At 42.5% G+C, this 22,515-nt stretch overlaps 1 protein-coding gene across 8 annotated transcripts in view; it reads left to right on the top strand.

The window, feature by feature from the left end:
• The window catches only part of LRRC28 (leucine rich repeat containing 28), a 51,396-nt gene extending 29,800 nt beyond the window's left edge, over positions 1-21,596 (top strand). For 6 of the 8 annotated variants that reach the window (XM_083412225.1, XM_083412223.1, XM_083412229.1 and 3 more), the window contains 5 exons: positions 246-452; positions 6,892-6,994; positions 10,216-10,391; positions 13,320-13,479; positions 18,725-21,596. In XM_083412225.1, the coding sequence (XP_083268351.1) occupies positions 246-452; positions 6,892-6,994; positions 10,216-10,391; positions 13,320-13,479; positions 18,725-18,797 (719 nt within the window). In that variant the 3' untranslated portion in view covers positions 18,798-21,596. Of the gene's footprint in view, positions 1-245; positions 453-6,891; positions 6,995-10,215; positions 10,392-13,319; positions 17,481-17,701 lie in introns of all 8 variants that reach the window. The other 2 variants (XR_014504599.1, XM_083412226.1) reach the window with 2 other exon arrangements.
• Positions 21,597-22,515: the final 919 nt, after the last annotated feature.

Genomic DNA, 22,515 nt, shown 5'->3' with positions numbered 1-22,515 from the left:
GTATAGGTTAGTCCTGCACAAGTTGCGACCCAGCTAGTTGGAGATAACCTGTATGGTGTTCACTTGTATCTTGGGTAGCCATAACAAGCCTTGGGAATGGTGTGGTGTGACAGTGGATGCCGCAATGTATAAAATACATAGATTCTTTTCTCCTTTTCAATAGCACTCCTGTTAAGCTGCTCTTTAAATATTGTGGCCTACAATGCAATAAAATTTGATGTTGTTGTTTTTGTGTGTGTGTGTAGAGGTTGGAGACCTTAGGGAGCTACAGACGCTGGACATCTCAACCAATCATTTGATAACTTTGCCTGAAAAGCTGCATATGTGCCTCTCTCTTCAGTACCTAACTGCTGACCGAAACCATCTGTGGTATGTCCCTCGCCATCTCTGCCAACTTCCTAATCTTAATGAATTGTCAATGGCTGGAAACCGCCTTGCGTTCTTACCACTTGGTGAGTGATTCTGTCTTTCTCTCCCGCCCCCCTCATTAAGCTATGGAATTTGCTTCCACAAGATCTAGTGATGGCCACCAACCTAGATGGCTTTCAAAAAGGGTTAAACAAATTCACGAAGGATAAGGCTGTCAATGGCTACTAGCCACAATTGCTATGTTCTACCAGCACTGTTGGGGGGGACGCGGGTGGCGCTGTGGTCTAAACCACTGAGCCTCGGGCTTGCCGATCGGAAGGTCGGAGGTTCAAATCCCTGCAACGGGGTGAGCTCCCATTGCTCAGTTCCAACTCCTGCCCACTTAGCCGTTCAAAAGCACGTCAAAGTGCAAGTAGATAAATAGGTACCGCTCCGGCGGGAAGGCAAACGGTGTTTCCATGTGCTGCTCTGGTTTCGCCAGAAGTGGCTTAGTCATGCTGGCCATATGACCCAGAAAAACTGTCTGTGGACAAACGCCAGCTCCCTCGGCCAGTAAAGCAAGATGAGCACCGCAACCCCAGAGTCGTCTGTGACTGGACTTAACTGTCAGGGGTCCTTTACCTTTACGTTTTTACCACCACTGTCTGAAGCAGTGTGCTTCTGAGTTCCAGTTGCTGGAAATCTAAGGAAGGGAGAGTAGTGCTGTACTCAGGTTCTGTTTTCGGGCTTCCCATAGACATCTAGTGGGCCACTGTGAGAGCTGGATGCTGTGCTAAATGGGCCGCTGATCTGTTCCAGCAGGCTCCTGTTATGGTATCTTTCTGTTTTAAAACTAAATTATGTAAATAACATTACATAACAGTACATACAGTAATAGATTAATATTGTGATAAAGGAAAATCAGAAAAGACAGGGAAAGATAAATACATCCTCTAAGTTGTACACTAATTATTTATCATGCCAGGTTAAAATTCCCATTCTTTTGTATTCGAAACTCCAAGGGCATCTGATGCATAATTGACCGTAGGCCTTCAAGCTGAGCTTTGATGAACTGTTGGCTTAGCCAAAGTTAATAGTTCCCATCCAGTCTTCACTGGGTTATTTTACTTTCTTAGGGGTGATTTGTGAAGGGAGGGTAAGAAATACAACTATTTTTGTTGTTGTTGTTGTTACTATTAAATATATAAAATGAGGAGATATACCAAATTATTTAATCAACTGGCCAAGAATGCCACTTTTTCAATCAAGGATAACATCATTGTTCCAATATTTACTTTCTTTTGTTCTATGAATATTCCTAAATCCCTGTTTGCAACAACATTAATCTATAGTGTTCCAACTTGAGTCCTCTTGCGTAGTTGAGGTGACTGAAACTTAATTGTTGTTGTGATTGAAATTATTTTCTTTCCATGGAAAACAGGAGTATGATTTTGTACCTGTTAAAAAACCACACTCATGTATTGCAGTGACAGAGGCATCATTAAGATGTCCTTTAAAAATCCTGTCCTGGAAAGCCCCATTTTTAAATTTTTGAATGACTACTGAAGCCTTGAGCTTTCTCTGAAGAGACTAGTTATGTCAGAAAATAATTACAGACTGTGGCCTTAGGTTTAAGGGATATGCATATGTAAAATGCTGTCTAGTCTGGTGTATGAAGTCTATGAAAGCCTTCCTTTTTTGCTGCTTTGTAGGAGAGATTTCTTTACAGAGGGCTTTAGCCATAGTTTGGTTTAAATGGTCACAGATACACACAAAAGTTGTCTTAGTGCATGTTTGCCGTCCTAGATTTCATGTTCCACAGGTTGGTTGCAATTATGTCTACTGAATACATTAAAAAAAACAACCCACATACTAACAAGGAAAAAAAGATGCTATAAAATTAGGTTTTAGTGGTTTCTGGATTTGTAATAATGTTCTGATTGAGTTGAATAAATGAATTCATCTATTTAGACTGGCAAAATTATACGTTACAACCACTCCATTTATTAGTTTAACTGTTGATAGCATCTCTTGATATATAGAAATGTCTTTAGAAATAGCTATATAATGAGTCTGTATTTGACAAGCCTGTTTTAATTCTGAATAGACCTTTGCATGTTAATGTACCCATGTTGAAAATACATCAGCTGGTAATAAACTGGAGGCAGGTGGTAAATGAAGGCAGTTTGAGAGTAAGATATATGCCCACGGTATATGTAGTTGTCATACTTTCTTCATCTGGTAAACAACTTCTCTTTGTTTGAACAGAGATGGCAGTGGGACGAGAGAGACAGAATGTGGGTCTATGCATATACACTGTGGGATGTGAAGTCACTTTCAACACCTTTAAAAACAGTTTTTGGTCTTCAGCCACAGTTGGTGCCCCACAGTATTTTGCAGATACCATATTGAAACTGTAATTTAACGTAACATGCAAACTGGATCAAACTATACATGCTACTCAAAAGGCCCACTTGCTCTCCCCCAATCCTTTCTTCAGCCCACTGGGGAGGAAACAAAGCAGAGGCTTTGTTTTCCTCCAATAAACTCCCGTTTTCCTCCAATAAACTCTGATTGTAAGCCAAGGGGGTGGGAGAATGGCTTACCATTATTGTTTGTTAGGGAACAAACCGTAAGTGCCAGTTCACATGTAATGGTTAGCCAGCTCTGGTTTCTTTCCTCTCCAGCCTACAGAAGAAGAAGTGGGGAGGAGCACTTCAGGGACTTATCGTGCACTAACGCATTGCTCATTTGTTTTAAACCATAGTTTAGCTTAAACCATGGTTTAAAGTATCATGTGGACAAGGCCATTGTCTGAGAAAACATTAATCACTTAACCATTTTAGATCCCATCCATGGGAGGTGGGCTGGAGAGGAGGTGAGTTGGCAAATATGATTTTGGGCTTTAGTCAGCAAGGCCTTCCAGAAGCTGTAGACTCCTATGTAATGTGTTAGCTCTGCTGTTTTATTATATGGTTATATTTGCTCGATATTTTCTTTTTATTGTATTTTAGTATTTTATATTGCAAGCCAGTGTATAAGTACAGTAGTAGTTACCTATTGGGGGACGCGGGTGGCGCTGTGGTCTAAACCACTGAGCCTCTTGGGCTTGCCGATCGGAAGGTTGGTGGTTCGAATCCCCGCAACGGGGTGAGCTTCCGTTGCTCGGTCCCAGTTCCTGCCAACCTAGCAATTTGAAAGCACACCAAAAAGTGCAAGTACAGTGGTACCTCAGGTTAAGTACTTAATTCGTTCTGGAGGTCCATTCTTAACCTGAAACTGTTCTTAACCTGAAGCACCACTTTAGCTAATGGGGCCTCCCGCTGCCGCCACGCGATTTCTGTTCTCATCCTGAAGCAAAGTTCTTAACCCGAGGTACTATTTCTGGGTTAGCGGAGTGTGTAACTTGAAGCATATGTAACCTGAAGCGTATGTAACCCGAGGTACCACTGAAGATAAATAGGTACCGCTCCAGTGGGAAGGTAAACAGCGTTTCCGTGCACTGCTCTGGTTTTGCCAGAAGCAGCTTAGTCATGCTGGCCACATGACCCAGAAAAACTGTCTGCGGACAAATGTCAGCTCCCTTGGCCTGTAAAGCGAGATGAGCACCACAACCCCAGAGTCGTCTGCGACTGGACTTGACTGTCAGGGGTCCTTTACCTTTTTAGTTACCTATTATAACTGAAATCTTATATGTGTGTGTGTGTGCGCGCACAGACATTTATTGAGGATTTGCTTGCCCATAGCGTTAAACAACTGGGTCTCGTTCTTCTAAGTGTGGTAGACAGAGGGGTTTATTGTCCCCTCTTTTCCCTGCTTCCTTTCACTGTAGGGTTAATGAACATCAGTGCAGGCACATAAGACCTTTTGTTCCATCTTCAGCCATGTGGAATGCATATGCCAGTGCCTTGAGGTTAAAAGGGGGGAGGTGATTTCTTGAATTGGGGTTTGTTCAGGACTCTTACCATTTGGTCAGTTCTAATAGAAAGGCTTTGATCTTGTACTCTGGTAGGAAGAAAGTGGAAATGTTTTAGACAAGCTACAGTGCTTAAAGCCACATGAAAACTTTCTTTGTAGCTTCAGACGGGCAGCTTCCTTAATCTGTGAAGCTCAGAAAGAATGTGTTTGGCAAAGAACATTTTGCAATATTTATTATGTTATCTGATGCTTAAAACTTAATGGCAACAGAGGGTGGGCAGACCCACTTACAGGAGCAACTACTAAGCATTTAGAAAATCTTTTGTGGTTTGGCTTGGTATTGCTTTTAGTCTTTTTGAGAAGTTCAGGATGAAAAGTAGCAAGGAGTAATGCAACAAGTGCATTGATTTTTGTGTGTATGTTACGCAAGCTTCTAAGCTGCAAGAGGACTGGTTCCTGAAAAGTCTTCAACATTGCAAGGGGTTAGACCAGATGACCACTGGGGTCCCTTCCAACTCTAAGATTCTCTGATTCTCAGTGGAAAAGAAATTAGGGTTATTCTACAGGTCTCAGAAATGACTCTTGTTCTTATCAATTCATTTGAAAGATTTCTAGTCCGCCTTTCAGCCAAAGTTTCCAAGGCAGCATCCGAAACAAAACAATTTAAAATGCAATGATTAATACCAAAATTAAAATCACAGCACCATTGAAAACAGCAGCTGAAACCAGACATACAAGCAACAAGAAACAAGAAACCAAAACCAAAAATGAAAAAACACACCATGTACTTAAAACCGCAGAATAAAAAGTTTTCACCATGTGTCACAAAGACAAACTTAGGGAGAGCTCTTCAAAACTACCACTCAAAGGACCCTGTCTCTGGTTATCACCCACTGCAGTCAGGACGCAATAGCACCTGGAGCAGGGCATCTGAGGTACAGTATAGCTTAATAAATAGGCAGGTACTTTGGGAGCAGGTGGTATTAAGCCAGACTTCCTCAACCTCGGCCCTCCAGATGTTTTGGCCTACAACTCCCATGATCCCTAGCTAGCAGGACCAGTGGACCGGGATGATGGGAATTGTGGTCTCAAAACATCTGGAGGGCCAAGGTTGAGGAAGCCTGTATTAAGCAGTATAGGGCTTTGTGGATGTGGATCAGCACCAGCACCTGTTTTTTAAAATAACAATGAGAATTCTCTAAGCAGATGGTGACATTCAGTAATCTCATCACCATATTTTGAACGAACAACTTTAAATTTCTGAGTAGTTTAAGCGCAACCTTACACACAACAATAAATGCATGGATAATCCTATTTCTGTTCTATTCTCTCTCATTTCTGCATTGATCTGAGATTTCAAAAGGCGTATGAATCAGTTGTATTTCTAAATACAGATTGAAATGCATAGTTAAAGTACATATTTTATCCCCAAAAAGTATTTAAATACTACTTTTGTTTTGCATTTTGGTAAACAATAAATTACCAAATTTGTATCACAGAATTTAGAGAAGTATGAAATCCAAAGAATAATCATGCTCCGTTCACTGTATTAGCAGAATAGGTGCAAATTTCATCAGTTTGTTATAAAATGGACCCAGGTTTGTTGGGAGGATAAAATGGGAAGGGAACAGAATGCTGCCAGACCTCCTTGGTGGAAAGCCAAAATAAAAATGATGTAAAAATGCAATAAATGAATAAAATAAGACTAGTTTGTCCGGAAAAAAATGAATGATGATGTGAACAGACCCAGCATAACACACTTTTCAAAACCAGCTTTTGGAAGGGGAAGACGTAACATAAAACTCTTTCCTTGCATAATTTGGCACAAGAGTCTTGACCTAGGTATACATCTCCTGGCACTTTCCAAGCTTGACTACTGCAATGTGCTGCAGGGCTGGAGGAGGAATTTGTGGTCCACAACTCTCTAAATGGTACACCTCACCTAACTCGTAATGAACATCCATAGTTCCTTATTCCCCAGTGGATTATGGGCCGGGTCAGAATAGGTGAAAGGAAGTTGGTGGGCTGAAAAGGAATGGTTCCTTAAAGGTTTAGATTTACATCAAAACTATGCACCCTAGAAAAGGCTTTTGTGTGTGTGTCCATTACCGGGGGGGGGGGGCAGGGGAGCTTGTATTTCCTTGTAAAGAATGTAGCCGCTCAGATTGCAAAAGGATACTGTGTGTGCGTTTGTGTGCATATGTAGTATATATCTGCACACTTGCACATTTTTTCTTTGCTAGTAACATCATTGTTTGTCTTGGAGTCAAATAATCTTTGAGAGAGAGACTTGGCAACCCCTTTAAAAGGATCACTTAAGAAAATTGGAGCTCCTTTGCATCCTTTTACCTCCACCAATTCATAAGACTCCTATGTATTGAGAGTGAGTCTATGCTTCATTTGCTTCCCAGACAAGAAATAGGAACAGGGGATTGACTTGAGGGTGAATTTACACTGGAGAATTCTCTCCTTGCTTTGCAGCAAATTTCATCTATTTTCCTAATAAGAGATTTTTTTAGTCAACCGCCATGGATAAGAGTGTTCATTGACGCAGAACCAAATAACTATTTTGGATATCTCTGCCAGGGTTGTGATTCCTTCATTTTCTTTTCCTTTTAAATCCAGATTTGGGTCGTTCTCGAGAACTTCAGTATGTTTATGTGGATAACAATGTTCACCTGAAGGGACTTCCCTCGTACCTCTATAATAAAGTCATTGGCTGCAGTGGGTAAGTATATGAATTAAGTTGCTGTGTAGCCTCTTATCTTCTGAAGCTTCCCATAACAAGTACAGGCTGTCTCTTTCAAGTTAAACTTTACTCTGGGTGATTTTTATTCATCACATCACATTACTTTGAAGAGATTACTTTGACTGCCAGTACCCTCCAATTGTGCTAAATCTCCTACATTAATTTGCTGAATATCCAATACTTACAGTGCTAAGCCCCTGACTGGTTGTCTGTCATGTTTCTTGGATGTTTTAGGACATTTGGGGTGATAGCGTTCAACATGAAGCATGGTGCCAACAGAATAAAAGTACTGACTCAAAAATTTTCTAAATATTTCTATGACTGCTCTGTCAGTGTATTTTGATGCATAGTGTTCTGTGGGTTTTTCAGTACCAAATACCTCAAAAGTATAATGTGGACCAGACTTTCTTTCTACCTGTATTTTGCTTTTTAGAAAAACCACAACCCTATTCATGTACTGTGGGGTAGTGTGTTGAATCTTTTTATACTTGTTTTTCATATTAAGGCGGTAATTTTGTGGCAAAACGTATTCCCTTAGCAAACAGGATAGCATGCCTCTGTTTAATTTGGATTCATTTGTGCTTTAAAAAGCATCTCTCTGTGTGCTTTAGGCACCCTTGGCAAAACTTGAAAAGATGTACATTAAAGAAAATGGTAGTTGCAGGTATAACCCGCTGTAGGTCTCAGTTGCCTTCTGTCAGGTGGTTATGTAAATTGATCTATATGGATACTGTACACTTTTCTTATGCTGGATAAAAAAAGCATATATCTGGCAAAAGAGGTAGATGCTGAGAAGTAGCAGCCACAGAGCTGAACACGTAGCCTTATTGGAACAATGTTGTAGTGATACGTGAAAGGGTGAGCTGCACATTTTCTTCATTAATGACTGCCAAATATATTTACCGTCTATGTAGTAGAGATAGCAAAATTTGAAAGAAGGCGTTGCTTCTTTCACTTTTTGTCTCTGAATTGTGAAGATAAATGCATACTGTTCCTTGCTAATGCCAAGCAGCACCTTTGAAGACAGAATTAACTATGTTGTATTAAGTAATATCGTTGGCATGTAAATCTTGCAGCCAACTTGCTGGAAATTGCTAATGTGCAGCTGGTGTCAACCTAGAGGGTTCATATTTCTTTCATGTTCCATCCTGAGGCCACATTATAATATATCCTTATGATTTATCCTTGCCTGATACAGGGAATGGCTGGCTTAAGGTTCCTAGTGAGCTTCATGGCTAAGCAGGGATCTTAACAGTCTAACTTAAAAGCCTTCCTTTCAAGAACATGGAACCAGTGCTTGACTTCTCCACTCCTCATATTCTCCGCTTCCTTCTTTTTGAGTCACTTGGCAGAATGCACCAAACTCCAGAAAATCCACATTTGGGCATGTTGTTCTCTCTTTCCTGTTCACATACTGACCTTCGCTCTTCACTATGATCTCTTTGAACTAATTTCCTTGAGTACATTGCCACTTCTGCTTTAAATCATTTGTGACCCTAGAGTTGCATAGTGTTCATCATAGCCTTCTGGGTAAGCCATCACACTAGTACAGTTTGAAGAAAGCTTTGTGTGCAACTGTCTTGGCATCTGTTGAGGCTAATGAAATATGATGAACTCAAGTTGGGACTGTCACACTGGAAAGTCTTAGCATGCTTTGTTGTAAACACAGAAACGTGTCTTGTCTGTAGAGACTCTGTAGTCTCATTCTTGAAGCATGATGCTTTGTAGTCTTCATGCATGTGAGAAAACTATAAGCTGGGTGTCCTTCCCTATAATACAGTAAGTTCTCCTCCTTTCCTGAGATGAAGGTGCAGACATTTCTTGTCTCATGCTCTCATTTTTTGTGGAGCCCAGGAAATGTTTTCTTAAGGAAAGCTCTGTAGGAAGAAGAAGATCCTGCACAACTATGTGACATTGCAGTAATGCTTTAATAGCTCTAAGGTAGTTAGTTTTATTCAGCCTGACAGGTGGGAAATCAACGATCACTCTAAAGTGATTGATTCTAAACACAGAGACCTGTGATGGTCAGGTAAAACAAACACATGTTTATCTTTGGAATTGTATTGTACTAGGAAAGCTTGAGTTACACTGGCATTCAGAATTTGGCAAGGAAAGACCACTTTGCACATTTATGTCCTTAAGATGTACACAGGCGCTAGCTAAGAATGCCAATGGTAACTACGAAAGCACAGCTTTGAAAACAGTATATTAATGAGATATGCTATTGGGATGTCGGAAGTACCTGGTTTCTTGTATGAAGGTACACACAATAATTTTTTGAAATGTCCCTCCAACAAGATCCTCATGACAGATGTGCATTGTTTGTGTTCTTGGGATTGGGTTTTTGCCTATACCAACATGAAGCAATGTTCTCCCTACCTCACTTCAAGAACTTAATGTGGGATCTTGTTCAGTTATTGATACAGAGGATATGCATCCCATTGGGATCATATCTTGTTTAAAAACTAATTAAAACAATTCATTTCTGTGCAATTATTATTAAAGTAATAATAATGTATGAATAGTACTAATAGTAATTAAAAACACCATCACTTCACATACAGTAACCATCAGTGCATGGATCTTAAGCTAAACATATACATTAATACATGCCTTCCAGATGTCCTAATAGATGTATGAACAGGAACTAGACATCTATATGAAATATGTTCATACATAACCATGGCAGTGAGGTCCTCAAACCATTTCATAATAGATAGTGGATATTTATCCTTCCAGGCTTGAAGTATAAGTCTCTTAGCAACCATAAGGGCTCAGAAAGTCCATTTTTGTCCTTCCACTAATCCCTGTGCTACAGGAATATAATTTGAAAGTACATGAACATCTGCAAATATCAGGGATTTCACCAGTACAAAATTGATGTGTATAACAACTTCAGACCAAAAAAGAATATTATCACTGAAGAAACTCACACCACACGCTTCAATAAGGCATTTGCAACAATACACTTGCTAATATCTATCTCTATTGAACAACTACTTCCTATACATACGTGGAGTCCAGTATACTCAAAATATTTATTTTTGTTGGATCATTCTCCTCTGACTTAATGCACAGACAGGCTGAAACAAGGTGGCGCACTTTCAAGTATCAGGTATCTTTAGAAGGCTTGGGTAGGATTTTTCATGATATTTTACTCCTTTTAAACAGCTTTCCCCTTTCCTCAAATATTTTTCCAGCTGTGGTTCTCCTGTTCAGAAGTCAGAGGTGAAGCTTCTTACCTTTTCATCAGGACAGTTGACAGTTTTCCTCCCAGCAGAGGTGAAGTCTATTGGGTCAGAGTTGGACCGCGTTCTGCCCTTGCAAGAGATGGCCATGCGGATGCTGTATAACACATACTGCAGGTTTTTAAAAGGTAGCTGAACGGTGATTGCATTCTTGCAAATTAATGTTTATCAGGCACCTAAATATCTAGACTGTGTAGTGAAACAACTATAAATGGACATCATATTTCTTTGCGCCCTCACTGTCTAAGCAGTTGGGGTACATAAAAAAGTAAGGACAGAAGGGAAGTAAAAATTAAAACCAAGAAATGAAATGTCAGCCCCATACAGATGTGTAGTTAAATGTATGTAGATGGGAGAGGTGTGAAATGAATTGGGAAAAGCATAAGAGAGTAGTTGGGTTTTGAGAACTTTTTTGAAAGCTTGTAGATGGGAGAAGTGTGAATATTAAGGGAGAAAATTCATTTCCAAGGAACAGAGATGGAAAAAGGACTAAAAGATGGTGTTTCATGAGCATATTGAAACTGCTGGAAGCAATAGGAGGAATATAAAGAGTTGGGTAGCTATGAAGTGTCTAGGACACTTGTAAATTAAACAGAGAAGCCTACAGTGAGAAGGAGAAGCTTATGGTAAGCACAGTACTTGAAGCATGTAGACTTTCAGTGTGCTGTGAAATTTGACTCAGGTTCTCAAAACTCCAAATCAAATGGCTTCCCGAGCTACATTTGCAGTAAGAACGAGAGGCCCAAAAAGACAGCCAAGTGTTAGGTGAAAGGCATTTAGGAGTCTTTTCTTGCACTGAGCGTAGAAAAGGCCAGAGTCTTTTTGCAGTCCGCAGCAGAGAAGCAACTGTCTTTTAATGGGAGAGTAGAGAAGCAGAAATAATAATATTCCTGCGGCAAGAGGCAATGCATCATCCAACAATGCAGCTCCTTCTCAGGCTGCCAGCTCCAGAGCTGGCAGGCTCGTTAAGCATGAGGCAGAAAGAAGCGCTTGCAGCCCGTTGGCCATTGCAGTGCAACGTGACAGCTGAGCTGCTTTAGTTCTGCCCCAGTTCAGGCTCTTTGTTGAAAACTGGCCCATGGCTTGTCTGCATTTTGCATCATGCTGCCACATGGGGCTTCAGCTCCTAACAGGAACTTGAATGTCAAGCTATATCTCAAAAGTCCTTGGGAGCTAATGATCTCTTACTTTGGGAAGTAGGGAGGCTGGAAAAACATAATTAGGATGAATGTGAATGAGCAGATGAGCCCAATTGTCAAGAAAATGGTGCAAAGTTAAAAGCCAGCATTTTGCTACTCCAACCATACCTCTTTGACACAGTTATTTTTATTTTTTATGCCAGCAATGGAATGTTGGCCCAGAACTATGCACCATATTGCAGGGAATTTGGCGCTAATCAATGGGAGGAGGTATGGTGACTAGCAATAATGCACTTGAGATCTTTCCCTTTATATAGCTAAAATCACTGTTACTGCTTGATAATAGGTTTTATCACTACATTTCGGTATCATTTCAAGCTTTTGAGTTGCAAGTCTAGAAGTCTAATGTTGAAGGGGCAGATTACTAGGTCCTGTAAACCTATCTAGATTAATCATAGAATTGTTGAGTTGGAAGGGACTCGGGGGGTCATCTAGACCAGTGTTTTTCAACCACTGTTCCGCGGCACACTAGTGTGCCGCGAGATGTTGCCTGGTGTGCCGTGGGAAAAATTGAAAAATTCGAAAGATTTAAAAAATCAAATCAAATCAAATTTTCGCCCACTAGGCGGGCACCGGACTGTGTCCTGGGTATGGGGTGGGGTTTTTGACCCCACCCTCGGCCAGCAGGGGCGCCGATTGGCGCTCCTCAGGGGGACACCCTCCACTTTTCTGATGTCCGGGCTGTGATTGGTCCAGACTCCAGCCTGGACCTATCACAGTAGGACATCATCTTCCGACTTCCTTCCCGCCCGAGCACAGTGTGCGCAGCAGCGGAGAGAAGAAGACATCGCGACTCGAGTCACCAGGAGGACCAGAGAAGTTGTCATTTTATTTCTCTTCAGTCTCCACTGAATGCCTTGACTGGGTTAGGGACCCTTATAGCTCAGCATCAGTTGGTGGAAAGGACATGACTTTACAGGAGCAGGAAGAACTAACTGAACTGAGACAAAAAACTGAGACAAAAAGGTAGATTTGCTGATCTACCTTTGGACAGTTTTTGGTTGGATACTGCCAAGGAGTTCCCCCTTCTGGCAAACAAAGCTATTTTGACATTGCTCCCATTTTCCACTACATATCTGTGTGAGATGAGCTTTTCAAGCATGATTGCTATAAAAACTAAATACAGAGAGAGACTGAGAGCTGTTGACAAAGAGCTACGTGTGTGTCTTTCTTCGATTCCAGCCAGAATATCAGCTTTGTGTTCAGCCAAACAGGCCCAGGTTGCGCACTGAATAAAGTATTTTATAATTTTTCATATTTCTGTTTACTTACTATTTCATAATAAAGTAATTATAAAATACTTTCTTTGTGTTTATTTGATTCCTATTCAAGAGAATTACTTTATATATAGTCAATATAGGCACAGAGTTAAATTTTTTAACATTTTCTAATGGTGGTGTGCCTCGTGATTTTTTTTCATGAAACAAGTGTGCCTTTGCCCAAAAAATGTTGAAAAACACTGATCTAGTCCAACCCCCTGCAAATGCAGTAATCTCAACTTTAGCGTCCATGACAGACGGCCATTCAACAGCCTCAGGGATGATCTTGCTGCATAATATAACCGCCATTCCAACTCTCATACCAAACGTAAGCAAGATAGAAAGTAGGAGACATTTCATGATACTGTATCTGAAAACTGGAGAGGATTTCAGAGAAGAGGAAAACAAGAGAGCTTGTGCAAGCAGCAATCTATTTTTTGTGTGAGCAGAGCTATTCCCTGTTATTGTGCCCCCCCAGGTTACTGTTGTTGTTTTTCCATTTCTTTGTTCAAGTGTGTCCACCTTGGTTGTAATGTTAAAATAGCTATGAATTTGTTCTGTTGAAGTTACCGTCTCTGTGTTTCCCCCCCACCTCTAGATTTGAAGTTCCTGAATCCAATCTCATTACCCAGGAGTCTCTTGGAATTGCTGTACTGCCCTCTGGGACACTGCCACCGTTGCAGCCAGCCCATGTTTACTATTGTCTACCCAAAGCTCTTTCCCCTGAGAGAGACACCAATGGCTGGATTGCATCAGGGGTAATTACAGGGAAAATTACATTGGGGGTTTAGACCTTATGCAAGGGCTTCAGTTACAGGGAAAGGCATCTACACAGGGCCATGGTTGTGCTACTCTTAGGCGTTTTCAGTCTGTTGACTTCATATACCATATTCACTTTATTCTTAAGGCTCCAGTGCCTACCTTGATAGCAAGCAGCAACTGTACAACTGTATCAATCAATCAATCAATCTCCTTTATTGTCATAAAAAAGTGTGTTGCATACATGGATCAGAACACAACACAGTCAACGGAACATAATAGGGTAAAACATAGTAAGATAAAACTGTCCAGATATCATGAGGTGTGAAGATGGCTTTTAGAACCTATGGTGACGTACTTTCATAGCGTCACTCAGAAACCTTGCCATATAACTGTACAACTGATTAAGTAATATTTCCTCAAAACGTTTTCACAGTGGTAAATTGCTTAATTGGCAAGTTTCTTGGAAGGTTCATTTTTTCCCAGTGTTGTGAGCTTGCTTGGTCATTGACTAGGAAGCAGAGTAATTTGGAATTAATTAATGTCCCTTTGAGAGCAATAGGGAGTATAGGTAGGATATTGATATTTAAAGGGGGGGAGAGAAAGTTTGCAAATATTCTTGCCAGTCTACCTTCATTTTCCACCTTTGAATCCGTGAGAGCTAGAAGCTTGTCTCTCTTTTTAAGAAAATGCTGGTATTTTCAGAACTCAGGAAAAAAAAGTTCTGCTTTGCAGCTTTCCCCCATGATAATCATACTTTGATTCCCCATGACTAAAGAAGTAGCCTGTATATATTGGTGACATTCGACTAACAGATAAATTATCAACTATATGTTTCTTTCATCACTTCAAATCAGAACTGAATGATGAAGGGCCAATACACCCAATTTGTAACTCGTGACATTGTGATGCTCAGCAGAGCCCAATGGTAATTAGCAAAGCATTGCAGCCTTATTTCTGGCAGGAAATAAGATGAACCAGTTGCCCTTTCTGCAAGAGACTTTTCATCCACGCATGAAAAGAAAGCATGTCCACTTATAGTATTCATGAGCCTCTTTGTGTAAAACTCAAAAAGAGAAGAAAATCAAGAAGCCAGGCCTTCTACAACTTGCCTTGTAATCTTGTAGAATCTAGTTTGGCTAAGAGAAAAGGGCAAACCTCTTCTTCTTTTTGGTGTCCTGCTCAACTTATGATGAAGGACTAGCAATGGAAGATCTGGCCATTGCTATGTGGATGTGCACAATGAAGCCAGGAGGCTTTCCTCTCAGTAAACTTCATTTAATTTAATGAGAGCAATGTGAGAACAAAGAATGGCTCTTACAGAACTCCCTTTCCCTCCAGTCGGACTTGTGGCAGGAAAACTGCTTTACTAGCCTGGGCCCTTAATATGCTGCTGGAAGTCTCCTTGCTGAGTAGCTATTACTTGACATTAGTTGTGGCGATCGGCAACTTCAAGGTGGTGCCTCTTCCTGGGCAGCTGCCAAGGTCCAAATCTTGACTGTCCTCTCCAGGAAGAGGATGCATCCTGGTTCCTAAACTGTCTCTTGTCTAGAGCGCTTTGGGCCAGTTGGTGCCCCTAAAGCCAAACATCTAGGTTTGGGGATTTCTTTATCCTTGTCTGACTTTCCCCCCTTCCTTGCAACCTGCCACTTTGAGTTAGAGATGAGGGGGGAAACCAGCAACCACAGGGCTGTGTAGTCCCAGTCATCCCTCTCCCTTCTGCTCCCAGCCTTCTCCATAGTGACTGGGAACAAGGTGGATCCCAGTTGGCTGCTTCCTGGCACCGTTGGCAATGAAGGAGCACAATGATGGCTAGCTTCTGGTGTGGATAGCAGCCAGCATGCTGGAGGGCTTGAGACACAGGCTGTGCACCTAAATGTCACAAATTGTCCCAACTCTCTGACCTATTCAGGCAGAGTAGGAGGAAGACAGGATTTTTCATACCATGGCCCATAGCATGGAACAGGTTGCATCCAATAACATCGAGGAGGAAGGCCAGCCAACGTCCTCCATGCCAGGCATGAGATTAGTGCCAAACTCCTAAGAGATGCCCAAAGATAAGTAAATTAATTCCTCCCAATTCCCACTTTCTCTTTCCATAACAATGGATCGGAAGCAGGGACAGATGCCCAGGGAACTGAAGAAGCCCAGGTAGGGGGAAAGAGATGGTATTCCCTATAACAGAAGGTGGTCTTTCCCCAAAGAAACAGAAGAGGAAGAGAAGCAAACACAGCCGCAAGGAAGGCCCAAAACAAGCAGGGAAAGGTGACAGATCCTGCTGCAGGGACGACTCCTCTGCCTCCCACACTTCTTTGCCATCATCCTCCCTCTTCTTCCTCCCAGTACCAAGACACCCAGGTCAAAAGCTATGTCAACAGGCCCATAAAGACACAGGACAAAGGGCAATGAAAAGAAGTACAACTGGGGAAAAGTTCCAACAGAAGAGCCAACAGTTCTTCTCTGTCTGATTGAGAGACATGGGAGGCCTCCCCAGGAACTTTTAGTCCTCCAGATGTTGCAGAACTACAACTTCCATCAGCCTCAGCAAGACTGGCCAAAGGCCAGAGATGGTTAGAGTTGAAGTTCAACAACATCAGGACAGCCAAAGGTTCCCCATTCTTGCCCTAGATGAAGTTTTCATGGAACCCAAAGACAGAAAAGAGCCCTATCTCTGGCAGCGAAAAGGATTCCAGTACTATCCACCACTCAAAAGATCAGCTCTGACAGATGATTTTGATCCAGATGGAGCTGGTCCTTCAAACTGACAGTAAAGTGCTGTTAGATTTACTTATTTTGTTCCACTTTTCAGGACTAAGATCCTTTCAGGTCGGCTCAAAAGCAAAATCAGTCATATCAAAATATAACAAAACAGTAGCTACATTAAAATCACATTTTAAAAAGAGCAAAAGGCATAATTTTATGCTGTAGGCCTAATCAAAAGGGTTCATCTTCACACCCCACTTAAAGTTCAATGAGGGGTTCAACTTTACATAGGGGGAGAAGGTTCCACAGACAGGTTGCCACAGCAGCGAATGACACTCGGTGAGATTGCAAGGGGGGTTTGCCTTGCGGGTCTTACTGAACATTATTATATTGACTAGTTCCTGATTTGAATTGGGCCCTCCAGGAGACTGAAAACAGCAATCTGCTGTAAGGAAATATCAATTCCATACCCGCCCAACTGTAGCTGCCTAAAGCCTTCCTAGAAGAAAAGTCTGCTGATACCAAGTTGATGGTGTAGTTTTCTTGTTTTCTTGTTTACAGCTACTGCGTCTGTAGCCATAATGGGTTTTTCCTCCCCCTTCAGTAAGTAACAGAGCTTTATGAAGTGAGAACAAAATGAGCCTCTTAAATTTGGACAGCAGCCAGATGGCTTTGAACACAGTGCTTTGGAGGAGCCCCCCCCCCCCCCTCAGAAAGTTTATCTGATTGCAACAACCAACTTTCCACCTTGCTCATGTATATTTAAGGTCTCCTTCATAAAGGGTGTGGCTTCCCCCACACCACATCTGGCAGCTTATTCAACTTCTGGTCAGGTGGCTAAGGTAGATTATGTGCTTTGTGTACAGCGCTGGCGTATGCCCTATGGCAACACTCCCTTCCCCTCTGCCACCACAGCCGAAGGGTACTAAATTCCCATTAATCAGATCAATGTGTGTCTGAAATACTTGGCAAGGCTTCAGCACTGAAATGAAGGAATGCCAAACATATATTCAACAACAACAAACACAGTATTTGCACCCAAGTCCCTGCCATTTTTCAGGGATGCTTCCTTACTTTGCTGCATGCTAGAGAACCCATTGATGCAAATACAGCAAAGTTCGTGTTGACCCCTGTGGACTTGGTAGCTCTGGCGTTCAGCTTTGGGTCGAAGAAATTGACCTGGAGCAGGTGGCCACAATTGGTGGGTAGGTGTGTTTTAAATGTGTAAAAATTAAACAAGTTGTCACTGGCTAGAAAAAGTGTGGGGTAGTGCATTGAGAAAGGATTGTCAAATACAGTGTTACCTCGGGTTAAGAACATAATTCGTTTTGGAGGTCCGTTATTAACCTGAAACTGTTCGTAACCTGAGGTACCACTTTAGCTAATGGGGCTTCCTGCTGCCGCCGCGCCACCGCTGCACGATTTCTGTTCTCATCCTGAAGCAAATTCTTAACCCGAGGTACTATTTCTGGGTTAGCAGAGTCTGTAACCTGAAGCGTCTGTAACCCAACTGTATAGAGTTGCCATATTTCAAATATAGGGTGGCCATATTCCCTGTCGCGTCCCCCCGCGCCCGAAGTCATTTCTGCTTTTGAAATCCTGGTAATGTCTGGGAAATCTCAGACGTGTGGCAGCCCTGGGTTTTAGGGCAATGAAATGCCCATCCTTGCTTCTGCTTTAAAAGAGCTTAGGATAAAGAATTACAAAGGTGTCTTAGTACAAGAGTGTGCAGGCACACAGTGGTGCACTTGCTGATGCCTACGCATCATTCAGAAGAAGGGGGAAGTTGCCTGATTCTAAAGGAGGCATAGGTGGCACCACAGCTGGGAAGAGCAACTGTTCACACCAGTTGTGCAAAGATCTGTGCCTGTGTCTAAAGGGTGGCAAGCGTTACCTTCTTCAGGAGTCCTAGGACTGTGTATTATAACCACAGGGCACAGGGGCCTGAAGCACGCTAGCTTCCCCTTTGTTTTTGTTACCAGAATCAGAATTGTAGAGTTTGAAGGGACCCCAAGGGGCATCTGGTCCAGTGCCCTCTAATGCAGGGAACTCAGCTAAAGTGTCCCATGACAAATGGCCATCCAGACTCTGGGGTTTTTTTTTGGGGGGGGGGGCTTTTTTAAAAAAAGCAATGCGATGTTTTAAAGGGGGAGCATGAGTTTAAAAGAGGGGGCATGAATTTTTAAAAAAATACGTTGTCCCACCCTTTTAAGAAATCAAGGCATTCTCCGTGTCCCACGTGCCCTTCAGAGCTACAAAACCTGCAAAGGTTTTTAGCTGAATTTTTTTGTATGTTGACAGAGGAAAAACCTCTTGCTATTTTTACAAACTCAAATATTTTGTGTACTTAGTTTACCACGGCTTAATCCTCCCTCCTGGTTTGTTTGTTTTTTTTAACTATCCAGAAAAGTTGTGTGTTGTGGACAAGGGCCAATGTTTTAATCTTGAGCTGACAACTGCTCTCTCTCTCTCTCCCTCCCTCCCTCCCTCTCTCTCCCTCCCTCCCTCCCTCTCTCTTTTTTTTCCATTTTTCTATTCCAGGAGGACAACTGTTAGTTTTGTGGCATACTGCTGCTCCACCCAGTGTCTGCAGACTTTTGACCTATTGAGTTGATAAATACTTAAAGCTGTTCAGGAGCAGCGCCAGTTTAAAGCTGCATTAGGCTGTCTCCTGACGGTGCTGGGATACAGCTTGTGTGTGTGTGTGTGTCTGTTTGCACGCGTCTGCGTGCGTGTGTGCCAAAGCAGCCGGAGGAGTGCCCAGCAGGGAACACGGAGAGCCACTTCAATCCTGCACCCCTATCAAATTTGGATGAAAGGCAGAACTCTCTTGGAAGCCCTTTGATGCTCTAGCTTCCATAAAGGTTAACACCTTCCTGTTCCTCCGCAGGCAGCATGTAAAACGCAACAAACATCAAGCAGGCCAGCGACCTCCAGGACACACTCGTGTTTTTGCACGTATGATTCTAGTTGCATTCAAAGCGGCTTTCAGCCACTCGGATGATATAAACTGTTTTTTTAACCAACCATTTGCAATATTTTTAAACTTTTCTTTAACTTCCTCCTTACTTGGCTGTGTGCTACTGCCCTCTTAAGAGTAGCCATTTAAGGTAGCAGTTTATTTGTTCTGGCCATGTTGTTTCTCTCCACCACCACCCCTCTCTATTTTTCCATTCAGGATCAAATGTGTTCTCCTTTTCTCTTAACTGCCTATTTGACAATAAATGAGAATTACAAATCTGTTCATGGAAAATAACTCTTGTCTGCATACCAGTTGCTGGAGTCTGCTTGCAAGTGGGTAAGGAGAATTTGGAACTGACACTTGCATGTGAGATTGGAAGCCTTCAATGGACCACCACTGGAATCCGCGGAAAATCAAATATCGGACTTGTCAACTTGTAATCCTGAGTTGTTGCAGAGCCAAGAAGGGTTAAAGGCAGCAGTAGGTTTGGATGAGTCAAGGGGTTGCATACTTAACCCTACTTACTGTGCACTTGAGGGGGGAAATGTGAATGGTGCTTGTTTTAAGGTATAAAATGGTGTCGTCTTCATAACTGTAGTTTCAATACCCTGGTTGATTTTTCCAGAGTAGCTTCAGTCAAACATTCTGACATCTGGGGAGGCCACAGCAGGGAGAGTGAAACAAACTCACTTTTTCCTAACATAACTTTTAAAGGGCTATGATAGCATTTTAACTTGCTTGTGCTCAAGAAGTGCCTCACAAATAGCATTACTGCTCTGAGGATTGTTTCTTGGAACCTTTGATTGCTCTTACCAGCACAAGCCAGCAGGAAGCCCAGCATGTGGGTGTAACTTCTTTTTTAACAAATAAAGAAAGAAGCATCAGCAAAACACAGTCCTGGGTCAGTGGTTTACAAATATTTATTTTCATTAACACATTGGTATTGGCATTCTTTTCCAGACACAAATCGGCTACAGGCATTGACCCAATGAGACTTTGTTTTGCTTTGTTTGTTTCAAAGTACCTAACTTTCTGAAATACCAAAGCAATCTTTAAAGCAGCATAAGAAAGGAGGTGGCAAACTATTTCACGTGCATTTGGGTGGCAAATGCAATATTGGTCAGAGCAGGAGCAGATACCTTTGTGTAGTTTGGGAAGCAGAGGGTGTTTTGCAGTGTGCAAAAAAAGAGTATCTCTTCCCTCTTGCTGGCTCTTCATGGGTGCTTTCCTTAAACAGAGCAATCTCCAGGAAGTTCAACCAAGAGAAGTTCTCTGCAGCTGACAAGTTAGCACATCAGAGAAGGACTTGGATCTTTCCCCCACCCGATGCACACGTGAGAGTTTCTTTTACTGGGGAGCATTCAAAAACGCTAAGTTTCAAACTGCAGTCTGAAGTGACCACCATCTAGAATACTTTTGTCTCGTTCACCTCCTCAGGAAGCTGTCCACCGAGAATTCTGAAGAGCCCATAAGTTAGTATCCCAATAGGCAGTGAATGCTATAGTGGCATGAATCCCTAACTCTCCCTGACCCTCCACGTTGAGGGGAGGGCTCTGCTCAAATCAAAGGCAAGGGCTGGGCAAAGTGCCCTCCAGTGGGACCCAGTCTTTTCCTGGTCGGCCTCCCCAGGTGTGAGCAAAAGGTACAGGTTAGGATGCTGAAAGCAGCAAAGCTCTAGCCACCCAGTACTCCTTCAGCCCAGGACTGGACAAGGCAGCTACAGCCTTTGTCACCACTTCTATCAAATGCCTCTGGGCCCCAACCCTCACTTGTAGGGGTTGGGCTACAGAGGCGTTGGGGATGTGGAAAATGATGGAAGTCTGCTGCATCTGCCTCAGTACTGGGCCGTCGTTTTTTTATGAGTTAAAAATAAGAGATGATGGTGCTGGCTATGGTGGGAGCTGTCGTTTGCCCATTGATGCCAGATCTGGGCAGATAAAAGGAGTAATGAATCACTCCTTGTACAAGGGAAGGAGTTCCCTTCATTGCTGCTTTTTTAAAAAACCCAACATTTGGAACTCTACCAATCTGGTAGAGCTCATTGCAGTCTCCAGATGTTTGGGTGGGAGCTGTAGTCCAAAACATCTGGAGGGCATCAGGTTGGGAAAGGCTGGTTTAATGGGAGGAGAACAACAATTCTCAAATTGCAAGCCTCCCCCAAAACCCAAAGCTGCTCCTTGGGCTTTGCCCAGGGCTTGCTTTCCTTGGGTAGGTGGGTTCTAAGGCAGGACTTCATCCATTCCTGCCTGTTGGGATACGTAATCGGATGGAGGTCCTCTCCTCTCATTTCTAAATGCACAGCTGTAACTTGTAGCCTGTGTCTGACTACATGGGCAGAAATCTGCCTGCTTTGCTGGTTTTAAAGATGAAACAACCCTCAAATGTGAAGCTTGCCTTTAATTGCAATTATTTCTGTACACATCCACCCCAAAATAAAACTGAGGCATCTTGTCTGTTGTTTTTCTCTGTGCTTTTTAAACTGTTTGGTAGGCCAGTGTGTGTGTGTGTTCAAAGAAGCCAAATGGTGGGTAACAAAGCTAATAATGAGCCAGTCTTCCGGCAGCCCTGAAAGCAATTCAACCCACTTGTATTGGTCAGATTCCAATTCAGCATAAAGCAGGGATGGGAAGCTTGTGGCCTGGCAACCTCCCCACCTGGCCCATTTGGCTCAAGCCGCACCCACCTGTTAGTCACCTGATGTGTGGGTAGGTGTGGGGACAGGTAAAGCCTTGTCTTCAAACAGTGCCAAATTCAAGCTGCAGCTGCAAAGGAACGTTAGATTTGCAGATTGGTTTCAATTCAGCAGTGTCGGGATTTTGCACTATAGGGCAGCAGGTGATTTGACAGGGGGATGGCCCCAGTCGCTGTCAAAAGTGGCCTGTGGAGGGTTGGCTGGATCTGCCCCCTTCCCACATCCAGTTTTCACCCCTGACCTAAAGAAAGTGAGGAAACTACCACACCTTTTCATCAAGAGACGTACAAGCAAATCCCACTATGTGAACACTTGGCATACAGCTCTTCGGTTATCCTCACGTGAAAGATTTCTACCTAATGTCACTACATAGACCTCCAATTCAGATATCCAAACAATATACAAATCAGTGAGCAGTTATTCCACTCACCGACCAAACACAACTACTGAAAGTCAGGGACGGGAACGCATTAGGATTTTCTCCATAGACAATCATGGAAACCGTTGGCTCACAACGTGAGCGCTTGCCTTACAGACCATTTCTCAGGAACCAATTGTGTTCATATGGTGGAACCTATGGGTATTGAGCGCAAGTAACATGCTGTTCTATTAGACTGTTCCATTAGAAACGCATTCCATGCTGGTTGGAGCTCATGGGAGTTGTACTCTGTAGGGGCA

Source organism: Podarcis tiliguerta, assembly GCF_965153285.1.
Source record: "Podarcis tiliguerta genome assembly, chromosome: 14".
NCBI lineage: Eukaryota > Metazoa > Chordata > Lepidosauria > Squamata > Lacertidae > Podarcis > Podarcis tiliguerta.
Note: the sequence above shows the minus strand (reverse complement) of the source record. Positions and strands in the feature narration are given on the sequence as shown.